General features: G+C 35.0%; 1 protein-coding gene across 37 annotated transcripts in view; it reads left to right on the forward strand.

The window, feature by feature from the left end:
• Window positions 1-22649, forward strand: part of RIMS2 (regulating synaptic membrane exocytosis 2) — a 730833-nt gene that overhangs the window by 233164 nt on the left and 475020 nt on the right. For all 37 annotated transcript variants that reach the window (XM_074387016.1, XM_074387028.1, XM_074387027.1 and 34 more), the window contains one exon: window positions 21679-21989. In XM_074387016.1, coding sequence (XP_074243117.1) covers window positions 21679-21989 — 311 coding nt within the window. The remainder of the gene's footprint in view (window positions 1-21678; window positions 21990-22649) is intronic.

Consider the following 22649-nt stretch of genomic DNA (forward strand, 5'->3'; position numbering starts at 1 on the left):
GCTACTTGGGAGGCTGAGGCAAGAGAATTGCTTGAACCCAGGAGGCGGAGGTTGTGGTGAGCCGAGATCGTGCCATTGCACTATAGCCTGGGTAACAAGAGTGAAACTCCATCTCAAAAAAAAAAAAAAAGATAACCTTTTTATATTTTTTCAACAAAGTATGCATAAAAGATGAAATGAAACATTTTAAGAATTTCAGTTACTGTAAATCTTAAAGTTTTGAAACATTTCTATTGGGTTGAGCTTAATTATAATAATTATTGATACACAATTGATTAAAATAAATGCACATTTTGCTTACAAATTATTAAATATAAGATGTAAAATTTTACTGGAAATTCATTTCTTAATGAGACAAAGGGACTGATTTTCTTTCAAAATTGTTCATAATCCATGGACAAATATTACTTATTACAGACCCAGATAGAATTCAGCATCAATCGTATTTCTATTTTCTTCATTTTTATAGATGCAAATGCTGAGGAAATTTGTTCACATTAATGACTAGATGTGAATAGATGGAGTTTGGTTAGAACAATTCACTCAATTCTTTGAACTCTTTCCAAGTTATGTGAGCAAAATTATAGTAATCTATCATTACAAATTATTTTTAATTATATATCAGCTGACTATTAATTTAGGTTTTTCCTCAACTGGTTGAAAGCAAAGAATTGAAAACACCAGGCTTGCAAAATGATTTGTTACCCAGTTGGTGATTCATTCAGTCTGTTTCTGGGAGTTATACCAAAAAAGCTGTACCAAGACTTACCAAATGACAATTTAAACTTAACTACCCTATCACTTAGAGGCACCTTGTTTAAGCCAATATACTAAAAAGGATTTGGAAAATGCTAATTTTAGTGTCCCTGCCAATTACAATTAATATTGATAAAGTTATTTTGCCTTTACACATGCTTAAAGTTATTTTTATAAGTATCTTAGAACTGTATATTTAGCTTTGAGCTTATAGAAAATTTGAAACATATGAGCTAATTGCCAGAGCCAGTCCTGTTGTCAAATCCATCACGACATGAAACTTTCTGTCAAAGAAAGTCTCACTTTACTTTGCAATTTGAATAAGTATGTTAATACAAATCATCTGATAATGCGATTACATAATGTGACAAAAGCTGTATATGAGTGCACCCTGATTACTTATTCACCACTTGAGAAAATTTAATATTATATATATTAATGCTGTATTAATAGTAGTTCTCATGTTAATGGTAGCCTCTGACCAATCAGTACTCAACTTTTTAAGAACAGTTTCTTTATGAATATGAGTGTTTTCAATGTAGGCTTTAAAGTATAGGTATTATCCACTAGGCTATTTCTTATGATTATCCACCAAGTCATCTCCATTCTTGAGATAGATATAAAGATTCTGAAGATTTTTATATATTTAGCCAACTAAAACCAAAGCAACCCAAATGTGAATATTCACAGTTTTGAATTCTCTTCACTAGTGAATTTCTGGGCAACTCTCTTGTATTGTACCAACCCAGTGGGTTAGAAGGAAATGCACCATGCTCTGAGTTCCAAATTAAGAATCCTTTATTAATTAGCTGGCAACTAAGAGTCAGCTCACCCTCAAAATCTCTCAGCCCTGAGGAAGGGGCTTGATTTCCCTTTATACATTGATTTAGGTAGGGGAGGGGGTGCCTAACTGAAGCGGAATTTTACATAAGCAGAACAGGCAAGTTAGCTAGTAACTGGGGGCAGGGGTAGGAAGTTCCCAGGATTGTTGGTTGCTAAGGGCATTTCCAAACAAATCACCAAGGGGGGTTCAAAGAGAGTTATACACAATAGTAGGTGTGCTTGCCAAGCGGGATATGTTACATTGGTTATATGGTAGGATAAGTACAGAGTCAGCGTGATATAAGCACAGCATCAGCATGTCCCATTTATGCACCCAAAGGGGCTGTGGTAGGCAGGGGGAAGCTAGGTTGGAGTTTGCAGCTAAGATGGAGTCAGTGATGCTAGCCCACGGTAGGTTATTACATTATGTGCCATCATTACACCAGAGATGTTATTTTCATTATGACTGCAAATGACTGGAACCAGATATACATAATGAGGCTACAAGTAATACCTTCTGTCTACCATTACTTTTGCCACACTCTGAACAATGCCTCCTGCAGCTTTATAAACTCTATAAAGTATAGTGATATCTGTAAGGGTTTAATACAATTACGCTGATGGACTTATCAGACAACATCTTTTTAGCTTTTCACTTTTGGAGCAAACACAACCCTTTTAGCCATGTAAGATTTCCTAGCTTGGGTAGTGAGCAATATTAATTTATAAAAGCTTTCCAAAGCCAATCTTAATTAACTGCTTGTAAGTTTCTAATAATCTCTGTTTTCTTATAATGTGAATAGTTTTCTTTAGGGTTTAAATGTTTTGCAAATAAATGATGCTTCAAGAGAGACAATTTCATACTGTTTTCTTTGAAAACGATGTCTCAAGAGCAGAATCTCTCAGGGGCTCTTGGGAGCAGTGTATTCTTTCATAATTAGGAGTCACATTCCCAGGAGGATTATCTGTCTGAGGACATTATCATGCATGTACTCAGATCTTTCTTCTTAATACTTTATGAATTCTAACAAATTTTAAGTTATTAAATAGCAGTAGTTTATTATAAGATAGCATACCATGAACATGCTTTTTAAGGTCTGATCTATGTTATTAGCAATTAAGATATTTTTATAAGGAATGCCAGTTAAAAATAATAATCTCAACTGCTCCTTACTCTCAAATTATATTTTCCAGTATTAGTGCAAATAGAATTAAGTTCTTTTTATGCCCTCTTCCAAAATTTGTTTTGTAAGGACCTTGTTTTAGTCATTGGAATATAACTGGCATCACTAATATTCTCTGGACACAGGAAAACTCTGCACCTTTAATAAGCAAGTACTTTTGTTAGCTGTTGACACAACTCCATTTATGTCAATATCTAATCTACAAATGTATTCTATATTTGATGTATATAACAGGAATCAGCCACATATTTCTATCTTTTCGTGTTATTTGCCAATTTGTCTATAATGAATAATATAGAGATCTATTGAGAAACTAAGTTAAACAATTATGATGACAGTAGAATTGTTGCCAGATCAAATTGTTTATGTACAGTTTCTATTTCGTTGAGTTAATAGTGTCTAATTTGAAAATGTTCTTTAAAAATTGGTAATTCTGGATTATTAGGATGAAAAAACCCACATTATAGTTTACCCAGCTATCAAGATCATTTACACATGATGTAACTGAGTTGAAGTTACTTTTTTGTCATCTTCTATAAATAAATAGCATCTACATTTCTTTTTACTTGTCTTATGATTTTATTAATGTCTCAGCTTCTTTTGTTTACATTTATATTGTAAACATATATTACTTTATACTCAAAGGAAGTATTTGAGAAAACGTGGTTTTGTTTGGTCAGATACTAAGCAAATTTAAAGGGAATGAATCTAAAGCAAATGGTTCCTGAACATAACAATAGCATCCTGTACCTCTATGAGTGGGTTGATTCTGAGAAGTTCTCATCATGGCCAAGCTTTGCCCCTAGAAATATCTAATCTTTAATTGACATCTATTGACTTTCCTCCCTTTCATGTTTCACTTCTATACTCTGACTATAGTTTTTGGGTTTGTAATTCAAATAAACTTTGCATCCAAATGTTGGGCTCAGGTTCTATCTGCTTGTGGAAAAGCCTGAAATAATACAAAAGCCATCTGGGCCTAATATTTTCTGTAGAAGAGGTACATTAAAACATTTTTTTTTTAGTTGAGATATACATATAGTAAAATTAACTATTTTAAAGTAAACAAGTTAGTGGTTTTTAGTACATTAACAGTGTTGTGCAATCATCAGCATGTCCAATTCCAGAACATTTTCATCACCACCTTCCCCAAATCCCCTGTACCCATTAGTAGTCACTTCCTTACTTCCCTATACCCCTGCAACCACTAATCTACTTTCTTCTTCTATTGATGTATCTATACTGGACATTTCATATAAAAGGATTTTTATGTTTCCTTTTGTGTCTGCTTTTTTTTTTCATTTGGCATTATGCTTTTAGGGCTCATCTGTGTTGTAGTAAGAATTAGTACTTTGTTCCTTTTTATGGCTGAATTATATTCCATAAGGATATACTACATTTTGTTTATTCATTCATCAATTGAAAGACATTTTTGTTGTTTATGCTTTTTGGCTCTTGTGAGTAATGCTGCTGTGCACATTCACTTGTAAGTTGTGTAAACATTAATTTTCAGTTATCTTGGATATTACCTATGAGTGGAATTTCTGATTTTTGTGGTAATTCTGCGTTTAAGTTTTTCAGGAACTACCAAGTTGTTTTTCATAGTGAGTATATCATTTTACATTTCTACCAACAAGGTACAAGAGTTACAGTATCCTCACATCTTTACGAACACTTATTTTCTATTCTTTTTTAAAAATGATATAAATTTCAGTAGGTATGAAGTGGTATCTGATTATGACTTTTGATTTGCATTTTATCGTTGTTAATGACACTGAGTTTTACTTCTTGTGCTTCTTGGCCATTTGGATATGTTTTGTGGAGGAATATTCAAGCCTTTTACCCATTTAAAATTGGGTTGTTTGTCTTTTTATTGTTGGGTTGTAAGAGTTCTTTATATATTTTGGATGCTAGAGCCTTATCAGATATATAATTTACAAATATCTTTTCTTATTCTATGGGTTGTCTTTTCATTTTCTTGAAAATGTCCTTTGATGCCTAAAAGTTTTTTTTTTTATGAAGTCCAATTTATCTATTTTTTCTTTGGTTGGTTGTTCTTTTGGCATAATAACTGAGGAACTGTTGCCTAAAACAAGGTCATGAAGACTTACTTTTATTTTTCCTTTAAAAATTGTATAGTTTTAGTTCTTACATTGAATACTTTGGTCCATTTTGAGTTAATTTTTGTATATGGTATGAGCTAGTGGTCTAACTTCATTGTGTTGCATGGGGATATCAAATCATTGCCATTTGTTGAAAATACTATTCCCATTGAATGATCTTGGCTCCCTTGTTGAAAATCAGTTGACCATATATGTATGGGTTTATTTCTGAACTCTCAATTCTATTCCATTGATATGTATGTCTATCCTTATGCCAATATCTCACTGTCATTATAACTGTGGCTTTGTAGTAAGTTTGAAATCAGGAAAACTGAATTGTATAAGAGGTCTCTGATCACAATACATATCCCATTATTTCCTATTGGTATGTTTTAAAAACTAGCTGTATTTATTTTATTCTATTTTATTTTCACTTTTATCTTTAAGTTCAGGGGTACATGTCCAGGTTTGTTACATAGGTAAACTTGTGTCGTGGGGGTTCATTGTGGAGATTATTTCATCACCCAGGTATTAAGCCTAGTATTCATTAGTTGTTTTCCTGATTCTCTCCCTCTTCCCATCCACCAACCTCTGAAAGGCCTCAGTGTATGTTGTTTCTGCTCTATGTGTCCATATGTTCTCATCATTTAGTTCCCACTTTTAAGGGAGAACATTTGGTATTTGGTTTTCTGTATCTGTGGTAGTTTGCTAAGGATAATGGCCTCCAGCTCCATCTATGTCTCTGCAAGGGATATTATCTTGTTTTTATAGCCACATATTATTCAATGGGGTATATGTACCACATTTTCTTTATTCAGTCTGTCATTGATGGGCATTTAGGTTGATTCCATGTCTTCGTTATTGTGAATAGTGCTTCAATGAACATGTGTGCATGTGTCTTTATAACAGAATGATTTATATTTCATTGGGTATATACCCAGTAATGGGATTGCTAGGTTGAATAGCATTTCTGACTATAGGACTTCTAGGTATCACCACACTGTCTTCTGCATTGGTTTACACTCCCATCAACAGTGTATTTTCTCTAGAACCTCAAAAACTAGTTATATGTGAAGTCTTTGCCTGAAACGTAATTGTATGTTGTTAAGAGTATTATACATAGAAGTGGCTGTTTATCCAGAATAAATAAAGGAATCAGGAAAACTGTCCCCTTTTCAATTAAAGGACCTAAAATTAAGGTTCTAAAATCAGTTGGGATGAATCAAAAGCATATCTCAGTTGAACAAATCTGGAAACTTCTAAGGTAAGCAATACAGATTATATTTTCATTAAAATATTTAATAAATTTTAATGCACATAAAATCTTAAATATTTTGTTTCTGCATTTTGAATTTTATTAAAAATATTTTTATTAGAAATATATATTTTAGGGCTGGGCACAGTGGCTCATGCCTATAATCCCAGCACTTTGGGAGGCTGAGATGGGCAGATAACGAAGTCAGGAGTTCAAGACCAGCCTGACCAACATGGTGAAACCCTGTCTCTACTAAAAATACAAAAATTAGGCATGGTGGCATGTGCCTAAAATCCCAGCTACCCAGGAGGCTGAGGCAGAAAAATTTCTTGAACCTGGGAGGCAGAGGTTGCAGTGAGCTGAGATTGTGCCATTACACTCCAGCCTGGGCCACAGAGTGAGACTCCGTCTCAAAAAAAAAAAAAAAAAAAAGAAATACGTATTTTACAATAATACTTGCATTTCGAAACTTCTTAAATGTTTTTATTTTTTTCTTAAAGACAGTTTCATGAAAGCACATAGTATTTAAATTGCAGAAATTTTCTAAGCAAACATATCTTAAAGACAGGAATGTATAACTATTATATACCTATAGTTAATATATTAATTCACTAATTCCTTGAACATATTTTGGTGTTTTTCTTTAGGAACTTGGGAGATTGTAGTGAATTAAAACAGAAAAACATTTCTTACCTTCTAGAGAATATATTCTAATTAGGAGGTACAGACGACAAATGAGATAAATAGTATTAGAAATTATAAATGACTTTGAGAAAGTGAAAATGAATGTATTTTTAATTTGTGTGGCCATAAAAAGTGATAGTTAAGATTGAAAGGGACGAGGGAGTTAGTGTTGCATATATTTAGAGGAAAGGCAGTCTAGACTGACGTAATCGTAAGTACAGTATGGTACAAATAATAAGGCCTTATGGTGGAAACATGCTTGAAATGTTGGAAGAAGAGTGATGAATCCAGTGTGTGGCTAGGGCAGAGTAAGTGAGCATGGAGCAGAGAAGTAAAGAATGGTAAGAGACAGGGTTGGAAAGTGAGATTGTAGATAACTTTTTGGGTCATTATAAGGACTTTGGCATTTATTTGGAGCAAAACAGGAAATATTAAAATGTTCTGGGCTGAGTGCAGTGGCTCACGCCTGTAATTCCAACACTTTGGGAGGCCGAGACCAATGGATCATGAGGTCAGGAGTTCAAGACCAGCCTGGCCAAGATGGTGAAACCCCGTCTCTACTAAAAATACAAAAATTAGTTGGGAATGGTGGTGGGCACCTGTAATCCCAGCTACTTGGGAGGCTGAGGCAGAGAATTGCTTGAACCCAGGAGGCAGAGATTGCAGTGAGCTAAGATCACACCACTACATTCTAGCCTGTGTGACAGTGTGAGATTCCATCTCAAAATAAATAAATAAAATGTTCTGACCAAAAAGGAAAAAAAAAAGACTTGATCTTACTCATATTTTAACACATTTAAAAAGGCTTACTTTGATAGTTTTGTTGAGATAGATTAGTGGAGATATGAAAAGAATGGAAGCTGGAAGACTAGTTATGAGGAAATAATTTATGTGAGAGATATGTGATGACTTAGGCTAAGGTAATTGTGGTGGAGGTAATGAGATGTTATCTCTGTAGATATATCTGACAAATGGAATGAAAGAGATTTTCTGATGGAATATATGTAGGATATGAGAGAAAAATATTACTCCAAGATTTTTGGCCTGAGACAATCTGGAAGAATGATAAATTGCCATTAGCTGCCATGGATAAGACTGCAGATGGAGCAATATCAGAGTGAGGATCTGAAATTCACTCTTGGACTTGTGAAATTTTAGATGAATCAAAATACAAATATACTGAAGCTTAGATATAAGTAAGGCTGTGGTTTTCATTTTGTACTGTGGTAGTGTTGTGGTACAGTTTATCTTAGAATAGTAAATCTTCCTTGGGTGGGCCATGTTGGACTTGCCTTACATTCGGAGCAGGTTAGATGACTATATCCGATTAGTGATCTTATTGGTTTTTAGCAGTACAGGAGAAAGAAGCACACTTTGCAAAGCAAAGTTCATATATTAGTCCATGGCTTCTGGAAATTTATTTGCAAGAAACCATGGAAGATTTCAAATAGTTTTGTTTGTTAACCTTAAAGTTTTCAAGAATTAGCTGGCTGTGATGGCTCATGCCTATAATCCCAGTACTTTGGGAGGCTGAGACAGGTAGATTCCTTGAGTCTAGGAGTTCAAGACCAGCCTGGGAAACATGGTGAAGCCCTGTCTCTTAAAAAAAAAAAAAGTAGCTGGATATGGTGGTGTGTGCCTGTAGCCCCAGCTACTTGAGAGGCTGACGTGGGAGAATCTCTTGAACCTGGTAAGTTGAGGCTGCAGAGAGCTGAGATCAATCACACCACTGCACTCCAGCCTGAGCAACAGAGTGAGACCCTGTTTTATACATACATACCAGTGGGAATCTTAGAAGCAGGTGAATGAAGCTGTATACCCTCAGCTTTTTTTCTCTGAATTAACATTTCTTCTTTAAAATTTTCTTCTCCCCAAGAGTGTTCTGGTGATTTCCATATCACCAAATTTCATTGGTATTTCACCATCATTGGCTGTAGTTTACATCTTTAATTCTCTTCAATTTGTATAAAGCATTGTCTTCTTTACCATCTGTTAATCTTTATATTATTATGTCTGGTCCTTTGTCTTTTGTAATGTATCCTCTTTAGAAATTTCCATGTTCCTATCACCATTTTAAGTGAAACCTTCTATGTTAATATGCTTTCTATTTTTATTTTCTTTTGAGACAGAGTTTCACTCTTGTTGCCCAAGCTAAAGTGCAATAGTGCCATCTTGGCTCACCACAACCTCTGCCTCCTGGGTTCAAGTGATTCTCCTGCTTCAGCCTCTTGAGTAGCTGGGATTAGAGGCATGTTCCACCATGCCTGGCTAATTTTGTATTTTTAGAAGAGACAGGGTTTCTCCACGTTGGTCAGGCTGGTCTTGAACTCCTGACCTCAGGTGATCTGCCCGCCTTAGCCTCCCAAAGTGCTGGGATTACAGGCATGAACCACTGTGCCTGGCCATATGCTCTCTATTTTAAGAAAAACTAAACTCACTTTCTCTTCTTTTTTTATTTTTTTGAGATGGAATCTTGCTCTGTTGCCCAGGCTGGAGTACAGTGGCACAATCTCAGCCCACTGCAACCTCCGCCTCCCAGGTTCAAGCAGTTCTCTGCCTCAGCCTCCTGAGTAGCTGGGATTACAGGCACCCACCACCATGCCTGACTAATTTTTGTATTTTTAGTAAAGATGGGGTTTCACCATCTTGGCCAGGCTGGTCTTGAACTCCTGACCTTGTGATCCACCCACCTTGGCTTCCCAAAGTGTTAGGATTACAGTTGTGAGCCACTGCACCTGGCCTTCCCTTCATTTTTTTAAATCATAATTTTACTTTAATATTTTTTAATTTTTAATTTTTTGAGTATGTAGTAGGCGTGTATATTTATATATATACATGAGGTACATGAGGTGCTTTGATAGAGGCATCCAATGTGAAATAAGCTGTATTAGTCCATTTTCATGCTGCTATGAAGAAATAACCGAGACTGGGTGTATTAGTCTGTTTTCACGCTGCTAATGAAGACATACCCAAGACTGGGCAATTTACAAAAGAAAGAGGTTAATTGGACTGACAGTTCCACATGGCTGGGGAGGCTTCACAATCATAGCAGAAGGTGAAAGTCTCATCTCACATGGCGGCAGACAAGAGGAGAGTGCTTATGTAGGGAAACTCCCCTTTTTAAAACCATCAGATCTCATGAGACTTATTCACTGTCACAAGAATAGCACGGGAAATACCTGCCCCATGATTCAATTACCTCTTACTGAGTCCCTCCCACAACATGTAGGAATTCAAGATGAGATTTGGGTGGGGACACAGCCTAACCATATCCCTGGGTAATTTATAAAGAAAAGTGCTTTAATTGACTCACAATTCCACATGGCTGGTGAGGCCTCAGGAAACTTACAATCATGGTGGAAGGCATCTCTTCACAGGGCAGCAGGAGAGAGAATGAGTGCTAGCAGGGGAAATGCCTGGCACTCATTCTCTTATAAAACACATACTTATAGAACAGTCAGATATACTGAGACTCATTCATTATCATGGAAATAGCATGGGGTAAACCACTCCTATGATCCAATTATTTCCACCTGGTCCCACCCTTGACATGTGGGGATTATTAAAATTCAAGGTGCGATTTGGGTGGGGACAAAGAGCCAAAGCATATCATAAACACATCATAATGAATGAGGTTGCCATATGCTCAAATATTTATCCATTGAGTTGCAAATAATCCAATTACACTATTTTTAAATGAAATGATTTACAGTTCTATAATTTAAGCATCATAACTGGCAAATTCTTCTATATAATGGAAAAGAAAACTGTCAACTGATAATATATTTGTTTGTATTTATGCCTTGTTTAATCTTTGAATCAGTAAATATGTGATGGAAAATAATTCTTCTAATTACTATCACTGCATTTTGTAATGGGGAATTATGAAACTGTTTCAGCCGGGCACGGTGGCTCATGCCTGTAATCCTAGCATTTTGGGAGGCCAAGGTGGGCGGATCACCCAAGGTCAGGAGTTCAAGACCAGCCTGGCCATCAGGGTGAAACTCCATCTTTAAAAAATAAATAAATAAATAAATAAATAAATAGAAAGAAACTGTTTCAACTGATTCTTTTTATTTTACTAAAGTTACTATATTTTTAATGAAAAGGTTTTGTTTCTTATGGGAAAAAGTAGGTTAACAATGTAATGACAACACGCAGTGAATCCAGTTGGGCCAGACTGAACCAAGTGCTATAGCACAGACTAGTGGGAAAACTTCATAACTGCAGAAATGTTCCATTTTCTTAATCCTGTAGGATGTACTCACTGTTTTAACAGCTGTCTTAAAAAAAATTACTTGGAGGAATTTAAGCTTAGGACAAACTTCCAAATTAAAATAAGATTTTAAAACTGTGTATTTATTTGAAGGCAACAATGACCTGTTCTGATAATAATCAATAAACAATTAAATACTTCTCAATGTCTAATTTACTTTGGAAACCACTTCCTAGCTTTTTGATAACATTTCATTTAGAAAAGAACATTTATAAAATGAATTGGCTAACATTTATGTAATTGCCTGACACCTTTACTCCCACTACTTCACAAAATAAAAGCCCTGAAAATAAGCGATATTGTATTTTTAAAATTATATTTGTGTGAAAATTTAGTAACTAGTTCTCAATTAACTAATATATTTATGTCAAATGCACATTTATTTCCATTGTGATTATGAGTATTAATAAATATTTCCATTAGGTTCAATTAACTTCCATTGGTTCCTAGTTGGACATTCCTAGTTATACATACCCATCTTCTCCTACTGTTTTTCCTTACCCCCTTTTTAAAATTTTGAAATATTTCAAATATATCAAAAAGTTTATAGAGTAATACTAACCAATTATATGTATCTTAACATTTTGCTATAGTATTTGTTTTGCACTGTTATTTTTAGAAATATAGCAATTATTATGAATACTTATTCCATGCATGTTTTTCTCTGTATAGTTTGTACTTATAGACTAGTAAACAATATACAGTACTATTTTATAAGTTGTGTAGTTTTATATTATGGTATTATACTGTGTATGTTTTTCTGAAACTTGCTTTCTTTGTTTATGTCTATGTATTTAGAGTTGTCTCAAAATTTACATTTGCCTAAAGCTAATTCCTTTTGACTGTTGAATATAATTCTGTTGCATGAATATGCTACAGTTTATGCATTGTCATGTTGATTTAGGTTATCTAATTTTTTCCCTAAAATTAACAATGCTCAATGAACATCTCTGTTAATGGCTTCTTGTGCTTTCTTGAGAATTTATCTAGGGTAGAAGTAAAATTCTAGATCCTAAAGTTTAGATAACCATTTTCCATTTCAGTAGATACTGCAGAATGGCTTTCTAAATTGGTAGAAATAATTTACATTCCTGAGGGGAATGTTTACATTGGTTACTTTACTTCTCCAGTTTTTGGTATTGTCAGTTACAAACATTGCCAAACTGTTAAGTATGAAATGGTAAATCATTGATTTAATTTTGCATTTTCTGACTGATATTAAGCATCTGTTTATTAAAGCACTTGTTTATGTCCAGTTGGACTTCTCTGTGGAATTATATATTCATTCCTTGACTTGTTTAGTCTTTTTCCCGTTAAACTATGGGAATTCTTCATATGCTCAAAACGAATATCTTTTGTGAACTCTGTATTGCAATAAAACTACTCCCAGATTGTGGGAGAAGTTTTTTACTCTTATTATTTTACTATTCACAAGTGTTAAAAAATCTTAATATAATCAAAAATTTTAGTTTATTATAGTTTGTGCCTTTTTTATCTGGGTCAAGAAATCTGTGTTCTTTATTTCATAATGATTTTCTGGACATTTTTTTCTAAAAGTTTTGAAGTTTTTCATTTCATGTTTCAGTGTTTAATACATTTGAAATGGATTTTTATGTATGCTGTGAGGTCGGAATCTCCTTTTTTCCTAAAATGGGATGACAAGTTGTTCCGGCCATATTTATTTGATAGTGCATTTTTTCTCTACTGATTTTAAGGTCAGCACTGATGTATATGAGAGTCTGTTTCTGGAGCTTTTATTATGTTTCGTGTTCTAGTTAGCATCTCTCAACTAATCCAACACTACCTTAATTTCTGTCACTTTGCAATAAGAAGAGCAGGTCTACCTTAAACTGTTATTTCTCTTGAGAACTATCATGATTATTCTTTATCTTTGGTTCTTTCATATTTATTTTAGAATCAGCTTGATAAAATCAGTGGAAAACCCAATAGGAGTTTTGCATTGAATTAAAATTGCATTGAATTTTATATATTTAATTTGGGCAGACTGACATTCTTTTGCTATTTGTTCTACTCATCCCAAAATAGTAAATCCCTCCACTTATGTAAGTCCTCTTTCAGGGCTTTTAATGAAGTTTTATAGTTTTAATGGGAGGGTTTTTTTTTTTTTTTTTTTTTTTTTAATTTGCTGGATTCTTGTATATTATTTCCTTCCTTCCTTCCTTCCCTCCTTCCTTCTTCCCTTCCCTCCTTCCTTCCTTCCTTCCTTCCTTCCTTCCTTCCTTCCTTCCTTTCCTTTCCTTTTCTTTCCTTTCTTTTCTTTCCTTCCTTCTTGATACGGGTCTCACTTTGTCATCCAGGCTGGAGTGCAGTGGCACATCTTGGCTCACTGTAGCCTGGACCAATTGTCAAAACCTAGAAGATGGACTCATATTAATTATAAAGCTGTTAAAATTTCTACATAATTATCTGATTGTTTCAGTTTTCTGATTTCACTAGTTATTTATTGTAAGCTTATGGAAATTAATACTTAGTAATTTTATCAATCAGTTCTCTAATTTAATTTGTTGAGTTTTATTTGCTATTTCTTTGGAGCATACCACATAGTGAATGAATCCCTCAATGATTCTGATACTGCCATCTGTTTCTGTTTCTTTTTAAAGGAAGTAGCTTAATACTAACATGCTAAATAGTGTGTTAAAGTTCAACCATAGTAGCAGTTGCGTGTTTTCAGCAATCCCATGGTTTGTTCCTGATGACTCGCTAAACCATCTGTTTTCTAGTTTCTGGTATTTACCCCAAGCCCTTCTATCTTTGATCTGTTACGCTGTTTCTTTTGAGTACTATTGTCAGTTGATTTTGCTGTTTTCAAAACTTGGCACTTTTAGCATTCTTTTTATTTTTATTTTTGAGATGGAATCTCGCTGTGTTCCCCAGGCTGGAGTACAGTGGTGCAATCTCAGCTCACTGCAGCCTTCGCCTCCCAGGTTCAAGCGATTCTCCTGCCTCAGCCTCCTGAGTAGCTGGGACTACAGGTGTGCCCCACCACACCCAACTAATTTTTGTATTTTCAGTAGAGACGGGGTTTCACCATGTTGGCCAGGATGGCCTCAGTCTCCCAAAGTACTGGGATTGCAGGCCTGAACCACCATGCCCACCCACTTTTAACATTCTTTAAGTATCAGCCCAGGTTTCCTTTTCTGTCTTCTTCAGCCTTCCTCCTTTCACCCCACAACTCCCGCCTAAAGCTGGGAAATCAACCATTTTAACAGAAACCAGAAGCTACCAGGACTTCTTTCTCTGGAGATGTGTCTGGTCTATACTTTGTACTTAGGCAAATATTAACCTCTGAACAGCGCTGACAATGTTCAAAACACAGTGTAATACATATATTGTAATTGCCTTCCTACTTACATTATTTTATCAGTTAGCTGGCATCTTTTTTCTTCTTTGTCATTAAGGCAATGGATGGCTCAAAGGATGCTATGTAATCGATGGAATGGGAAGACTGAAGCTCATTACTTCAAGCCTGAGACTAGTTGGGGAAAGTAATAGGTATACAGAAAAGAACAGTGAAGAAAAAGCTTGCTGCTTCAATTCTTGTACATTGTAGGGGAGGAGAAAGAAGACAGAGGCGAGGCCAGTAGATGAATAGAAATGCGTTCCAGTCTCTTCTTTCCAGGCTTTGACCCAGGATGAGGATGCGTTTTGGTTAAATTGAAGGGCTTCTTTTACCCTTCTTAATATTTGAGATCTGTGGAAGAGAATCACCCTTTGGGATGCCCTAGCATCCATAAGGGGAATAGGTACTTCAGAATGAACTTGGCAGTGCATCATGATTAAGAAAGACCAAGAAAAGGCCAGACGTGACTTCCAGAACTATATTTTGTTCTAATGTGGCATGAGCATAACTACATGTCCCGGGCATGACACCCACATATAGTGAGGGATGAGATGACTTTGCAGAAGAAGCTGCAGAATAGACAGCTGTGTGATAGTGGAGTCGAGGATCATTCAGGGACTAAGAGAAGTTAGCAGTGCTGGTGGGCACTAAAGTGAGATCAGGTTAATTGAGAAGTACAAGTCCATCTAAGTTTAGAAGAATCAGACTGTGTTAGATGAGCTGCAGGTTGTGTAGCAGCAGAAGCCTCACAGAACACCTGAATACTTTCTTGGAGAACAGCCAAGAAAGGGGTAGAAATATCAGAAATAGAGAATTTGTCCAAAGGAGCTATTTATCAGACTAAAATTTGGTGGGTAGCTTTAAAGAAGAATCTGTCAAGTGTGCTGTTGAGGAAATCAAATCAAAAATAGATAAATAAATAAGCCACTTTTCTTTCTGAGTCATTTTTCAAAGCTGGAACAATAGCTAACATAGAAGAGCTTGTAACAACTAAGACTGGGAAATGCTTAAGGTTAAAGCTCTCAGGAGGTTGTGTTGTTACCTCTTGAGAGATTTATGGAAGACCCATCAGACTTTCCTGCTTCAGCCTAGAAGTATGACTGTTGCTAGAAATGCTGTGGTTACAGTTCTTGGGAAATCTGGGAATATTGCTGCTTGTCTCAGGGGCATCAGATGAAGAAAATTTCTGATTTTTGTGTTGTAATCCAGAATCCTAGTATTTAAAGACAACAATATATCTTAATTGCCTAAGGAATCTCATTAGAAAATGTTAACCTTCTAGGATATGAACCAACGTGTCTACTTTCAAAATCCATTATGGTAGTGCTGGATGAGGGCTTGTAGTTCAGTAGCTCAGGCTGCACTTGAATTCTGCCTTTTTAAAGACACAGACATTATGGATCTGATGATGGGAATGCTTTAAGGTAATGCTCTGGTTGAGCCTCTGGAACTCCAGGCTTCTTGCAGATCTCTGCATCCTTATTTTTTCCCAAACACAGTGTGGGTCAGAGGGAAAGATCTGTGGTGGGAATGCATCCTTTTATAGCATTTATCATAATTATAATATTTGTGCAATTATTTGTTTGCTTAATATCTCTTAATTATTTGTTTGCTTAATACTTTATGCTCTGTAGCAAAACCTGTATTTGTTGAGTTTTATTCCCCAGCACTTAGTGTAATGTTTGGCATACAGTAGCCATTTAGTAAATATTGTATAAATAAATAAATAATGATTGGTGTTAATAGTTACTTGCCCATCTATAAAGAAATTGGAATTTTATGGTTTCAATTAATTTTTATGGTAAACTACAGCTTCATCTAAGTTTATCTGCTAAACTAAATGTAATATTATTTTTCTAGTAGAAGGTAGTGAATATATTATACTCACTCATGTGCTTGTACATGCTAACAAACAACTCTCTTTTAGAAAAATCTCTGACTTTTGGCATTTTCTAGTTTATTTAGTCTAAATACATCCACCATGGCTGATTTCAAGCTAACCCACATTACTGTATGGAATGTGGAGTTGGAAAGAAAGCACAGAATTGGTTCTCATGAGTCAGTGAACAACACCAAAGCTCTTTAGTGTTCATACCCTAGTAATGTATTGTTCTTCACATACAAGATTGTGCTAGTGATACACATTCAATAAGCCTGTACTTTAAAAAGACTATGAATTAATCAGGGTAATGCTATCAATTATAAAAGATAAACTCAAAAAATTTTTGAAGCTCTACATAGTAGAAGTTTAGTTTTCACATATGTGAAGTCCACACTGGTATAGCTGATCAGCTGAGCGCTCTCCTTCTAGTGCTTATTCGGGTTCCCAGGTACCTTTTTTTCCTGTGGCTTCCTTATCTCCAAGGTCTTGGGTGAATAGCAAGAAGATAGCCCATGAGAATTTTTAAAAGTTCATAAAAGTAGCACACCTATTCCACTTACAATCCATTGGCTAGACTATAATTGTATGGCCATGGCTGCCCTGATAACATGGAAAATGTAGTTTTCTAAGAGGAAAAGGAAATAAGTTGTTGAATAGCGAGCCAGAAACTTCAACAGTTTTCTATTTATGTAGTGCTTATTTGATCAATTTATAGTCTTTTACCTTATAAGCAGATTGGCAATGATTAGAGGTAGAGTCTAGTGAATTCCTTTTTCTATGCAGTTAGCTGAATCATAGGAGCTTGGCCTATGGTCTTGTTAGCATCAGTCTTTAACCTATAAACCCTCCCTTATTTGAATTACTCTATTTTTTGTCCCTGTTTAGAAGAAAATCATAGTATTTTGCAGATCTTTAGATTACTCTCAGTTGCATATACCTAACGTAAGTTTGATATTTTTGCTTTCTTTTACTATTCACTGCAGCTGTTATGATGATTAGTTTTGTGGTTTAAAAAAGATATTTGTATTTTCTTTAGTTTCTCCCCTTCTTTTAATTCTATAAGAATGTTTATGGAATAAAACATATGGTAAAAAGTGAGAAATTCAGGTCATTAGAGATTATTCCATCTCTTAATATTGCTATATTATTTTTAAAATTTTGTTATATTTAGGACTGAAGGTAACAATAACATAATTTTGAATACTGTATGTTTTATATTCTCAGGTTCTAGATATTTTTGATAATTATGAGAATCAGTTGATAGGCTCTAACCAGGGAGTTTTGTAGGTATATATATTTCTAAGCTATTTAGACAGATACTAACCATATATTAACATTATATGGCTAACTTAATTGGTAAAAGGGTTCTATTAGCAAAAGGCCTGTGACTTTGTTGCCAAATTAGATAAATTTTGTTCCCTGGTCACAGAATTTATCTCTAATAGACATTAATCATTTCATAGCCAATTAGTGAAAAATCATTTCACAGCGTATATGTATTTGAGAGGTATTTGTGATTGTGAGATGTAGTTTAATACTGTCATCAATTTATAAGCTAAGCTGCTATTTGTGTGTCAGTTTTTCTGTACTACAATAGTGTTGCTAACGATGGGGTTACAATCCAAGAAGTGTTTTCTTAGGCAGTTTTGTCATGGGAACATCATAGAGTGTACTTAAACAAATCTAGATGGTATAGTCTACCACACACCTAGGCTAGATGATATAGTTTGTTGCTCCTAGGCTGCAAACGTGTACAACATGTTACTGTACCGTATCCTGCAGGCAGTCATAACATAATGAAAAGTGTTTGTGTATTTGAACATATTTAAATATAGAAAAGGCATGCTAAAAATACAGTATTATAATATTAGGAGACCACCCTTGTATATGTGATCTATTGTTGACTGAACTATTGTTATGCAGCACATGACAGTACTTGATGCGAGTAGATTTGGAAATCCTGAGCTTTAAGGATTAATAAATTATTAATCCAAAAGTAGGAGGAAATGGTAGAAGAAGAAAAGAAAGGTAACCAGTGTGTCAAAATATGAATGAGAAAATACCAGGAGGGCAGTGTGGTGGCTCACGTCTATAATCCTAGAACTTTGGGAGGCTGAAGTAGGCAGACTGCTTCAGCTCAGGAGTTCAAGACCAGCCTGGGCAACATAATGAAACCCTGCCTCTACAAAAAATACAAAAGTTAACTGGCATGGTGGCACACACCCATAGTCCCAGCTACCTGGGGGCTGAGGTAGGAGGATCATTTTAACCCGGGAGATTGAGGCTACAGTGAACTGAGATTGTGCCACTGAACTCCAGCCTGGGTGACGAAGTAAGACCCTGTTTCAAGAAAGGAAGGAAGGAAGGAAGGAAGGAAAGAAGAAAGGAAGGAAGCTAGCGAGTGATTTAGGAAGGAACAAATGATCTACTCAGAAAAGGAGCAAGCAGTGTCCATAGCCCAGGCAAGGTGAGAAGGATATTAACACATGGAGAGTCTTTAATATGAATCAGCCATCATTCTTTATACCTTATGCTTATTTGTCTTATATTAATAAACACTGGATATTAACAGATTAGGAAAATTGAGCTGATAGTGTTTCCAATTCTTTTTCTCATTTTGGGCTTCACAGAAACAATATGATTTGTACAATCAGCAGTTTACACTAAGGTTAACTGACAAGGCTGAATATGAACTCCTTTGGTCTTAGCCAGTCTGAGGAGCATACTTGTAACCCATTTAACATTTGAACTAGGAATCTCTGCCATAGACTAGGGGTTCTCAAATGTTAGCAAACATCAAAATTACCTGGAGGATTTTGGGGAAAAATATTGTTAGACACTGCCCCAGAGTTTCCTGTTCAGTAAGTCTGGGGTGGGACCTTGGAATTTGCACTTCTGGTGATTTCCCCAGGTGATACTGATGCTATTCTCTCAGAGTTAGTCTTTGATAATCTCTGCTCTAAAATACATTAAGTAACCTGCTTACCTTGTGAAAAATTGTTATTTTTCAGTTGTTTCAAAGCAGCAAAACAGTTTCTGTAGATGATAGTGACTGGATAATTATCTGCCTCACAATCTCTTATTTCTGTTTCATTGTTAATTACCAGGCACAAAAGGATGCCCTTCTTCAGTACTCTGAGTACTTATAATCATCCAGCATAGATTATCACTGAAGCATAAATAACAACTTGTTTAAAACAGAAAAGTTGAAATTCAGACTTCATTTATTTTTACATTATTTTGTGGTTCCATTTTCCATGCCTTTTACTTTTATAAGAGATCTGCAGTACCTGCATTTGTCAGAAGATGGCATCAAAAGGCTGAAGATGCCTACTGAAATTTGATTTTTGAGACTGTTGATGGGTTAGATTTCATGTTTATTCAGACCAAGTATAGCAGAAGAAATTTGAGCTATGAGGTTTTAATTTCAGTGAGATAGTGGTGTTTTCATGTCAAAATATTTGACTTATAAAAATAAAATACCTACATATACTGATGTCATTTATGACAAATTCTTTTGGAAATTAATGAACATACATCTTGGCCTAATAATATCAAATATCTTATTACCATATTTCCCCCAGAAGAATTTTAAACAAGTTAAACTTAGCAAATATTTACTATGTCTTACCATGCTATAACTTACAAGGTTTTATTATGCTAGTACAAGATATAGTTTCTGCCTTCAATAAGCTTCAAATTTAACTGGGGAGAAAAGAAATGTATATACAATTCAATGAGAGAACAAAATAATAAAAGTGATCAAGTACAATGTTGTGTGATAAGACCTGTACAATCTGTAAACTGAAATAATGGAAGAAAATAAAGTAAAAAATCTACATGGTATTGTACAAAAACATTTTTGTGTCAGTTGAAAACACCATGCTAAACTTTTACTGTGATTATCTATTCTGTTGTGATTTATTTTATGTGAGAAAATGTTATTAACTTGGAGAGCTATGTAAGCTTAGGTATTTGACATAAGCAAAACAATAGCACTCACACATTAGAACTATGAACTCTTATTTTATGATAATACGACTTTTAAAATGATTAATTGAAAAAGATTTTTCAGAAAAGGGTGAAGGGTTTTCTGGTCACACAGACACTAATTACAATATGTTTAGATTTCTGCAATCTGAAAAATATATCTATTGAAAAATCAAGTATAGAATAGTTGTTGCTGGGGTATGAGGAGAGGAAAAGGGGTGTTGCTGTTTAATGAGTGTTAGAGTTTCAATTTTGCAGGAATGGTTTTGAAGATCTGTTTCACAGTGTGAATATACTTACCGCTACTGAGGTGTACAATTAAAAATGGTTAAAATGACAAATTTTATGTTGTTTTGCCATAATAAAAACATCAAGTGCATTACTATAAATTATTAGCAACTAATAGGTTTTTTATAGAGGATCAACAAAGCTGCTAGCTTTAAAGCCATTAAGAGCTACTCGAAAAAAATAAAAGCCCCCTTAAGAAGTGTATAAGGTAATTGCTGCTAGAATATTAACCTAATATTAACAGCTAACTTTCTGGAAGTCTACTATATAACAGGTAATATTCTAGAGATTTTAAATAATAATAATTATTGTTATTGAGATGGAGTCTCACTGTCACCCAGGCTGGAGTGCCGTGGAATGATCTTGGCTCACTGCAACCTCCGCCTTCTGGGTTCAAGTGATTCTCCTGCCTCAGCCTCTTGAGTAGCTGGGATTATGGGCACATGCCACCATGCCCAGCTAATTTTTATATTTTTAATAGAGATGGGTTTCACCATATTGATCAGGCTGGTCTTTACTGCTGACTTTGTGATTGCCTGCCTCAGCCTTCCAAAGTGCTGGGATTACAGGTAGAGCCACCGCACCTGGCCATTAAATAAATTATTTCTAATCTTCAACTTCAAAATAATACAGGGAAATTGTCATCTTTATTTCCCTATTTTATTATTAGGGAAACTAAGTTTTATAGATATGAAGGTTCAATTTCTTATTGAAAGTTGCAAATTTTCTAATTTTGGAGTTAGTATTTAAACCCAACTGTCTAGCTTCAAAGTCTATTTTCTGTGTATTACACAATGCCTCTAATTTAAATAAAACTAATAATACAAATGAACAGTCAGCAGTTTGGCACTCTAGTTTTGCTATCTCTGTGGTTAATAAATGTTGTCTATCTCATTAGAATTACTCTGAAAAATTAAAAGAACGTATACATTATTTAATTTACGGTAGTAATTAGGATTATGTTTAACTTCAGAAGGAAAACCCTATAATTTTTTGTTTGCTTGAATTTTTGTCTCTTTTTGTTTGTTTTTAACTTTTGGGAACACTAATTTCTTTTCCCCTCTATCTTCATGTGCAGGTTATGTGGGTATGTAATTTGTGCCGAAAACAACAAGAAATCCTCACTAAATCAGGAGCATGGTTTTATAATAGTGGATCTAACACACCACAGCAACCGGATCAAAAGGTTCTTCGAGGGCTAAGAAATGAGGAGGCACCTCAGGAGAAGAAAGCAAAACTACATGAACAGCCCCAGTTCCAAGGACCCTCAGATGATTTATCTGTACCTGCAGTGGAGAAAAGTCGATCTCATGGGCTCACAAGACAGGATTCTATTAAAAATGGGTCAGGCGTGAAGCACCACATTCCCAGTGACATAGCTTCAGACAGGTAAACATTTTGTTTAATCTTTAGGTAAATGTGTTACTTTTAATCTTCATTCCAAACAGAGATAACAATATATGAAATATAACATTCATATGTTTCACATAAATACTGTATGTGATGTTCAGCACTTGACTTACCATAGGTCTGAACTATCTTAGGTTTGATGTGGGAGTTTTAGGTTATCAGATAGATTTCCCAGAATAAAGAAGTGAAATTAAACAGAAAACTTAGAAGTTTTTGTCACAGACTGGCATTGGACTAATGGGAATGAAGAAGAGATGGCTATAAGATACTTTATAGAGGCTGGATTGAAGGGACTAGTTGGAAGTAGGAGTTAAGATAAAGGGGTAGGTTAACAATATCTCCAAAGGTTCTATCCTGGGCTGAAGGGTGGTGTGGTTTTTCAAGCAAGTATATGCAGATCCAACAGCAGGTTTATAGTGAAGGACTTCATGAGTTTGATATACCCATGTGCTAACTCTGTTGTAAGTATTTTGGCTCAGTTCTATAGGCTTCTCCATATTCAAAGGGTAATACGTAAAATAGTATATAGGGCTCTTATATTTTCCACCTTTGGAAGGAGAAGAATGAAGGATTTGGATGGGAAGTTTTTTTTTTTTTTTTTTTTTTTTTGAGACTGAGTCTCACTCTGTTGCCAGCCTG

The sequence above is a fragment of the Saimiri boliviensis genome, chromosome 15 (genome assembly GCF_048565385.1).
Source record: "Saimiri boliviensis isolate mSaiBol1 chromosome 15, mSaiBol1.pri, whole genome shotgun sequence".
Taxonomy (NCBI): domain Eukaryota; kingdom Metazoa; phylum Chordata; class Mammalia; order Primates; family Cebidae; genus Saimiri; species Saimiri boliviensis.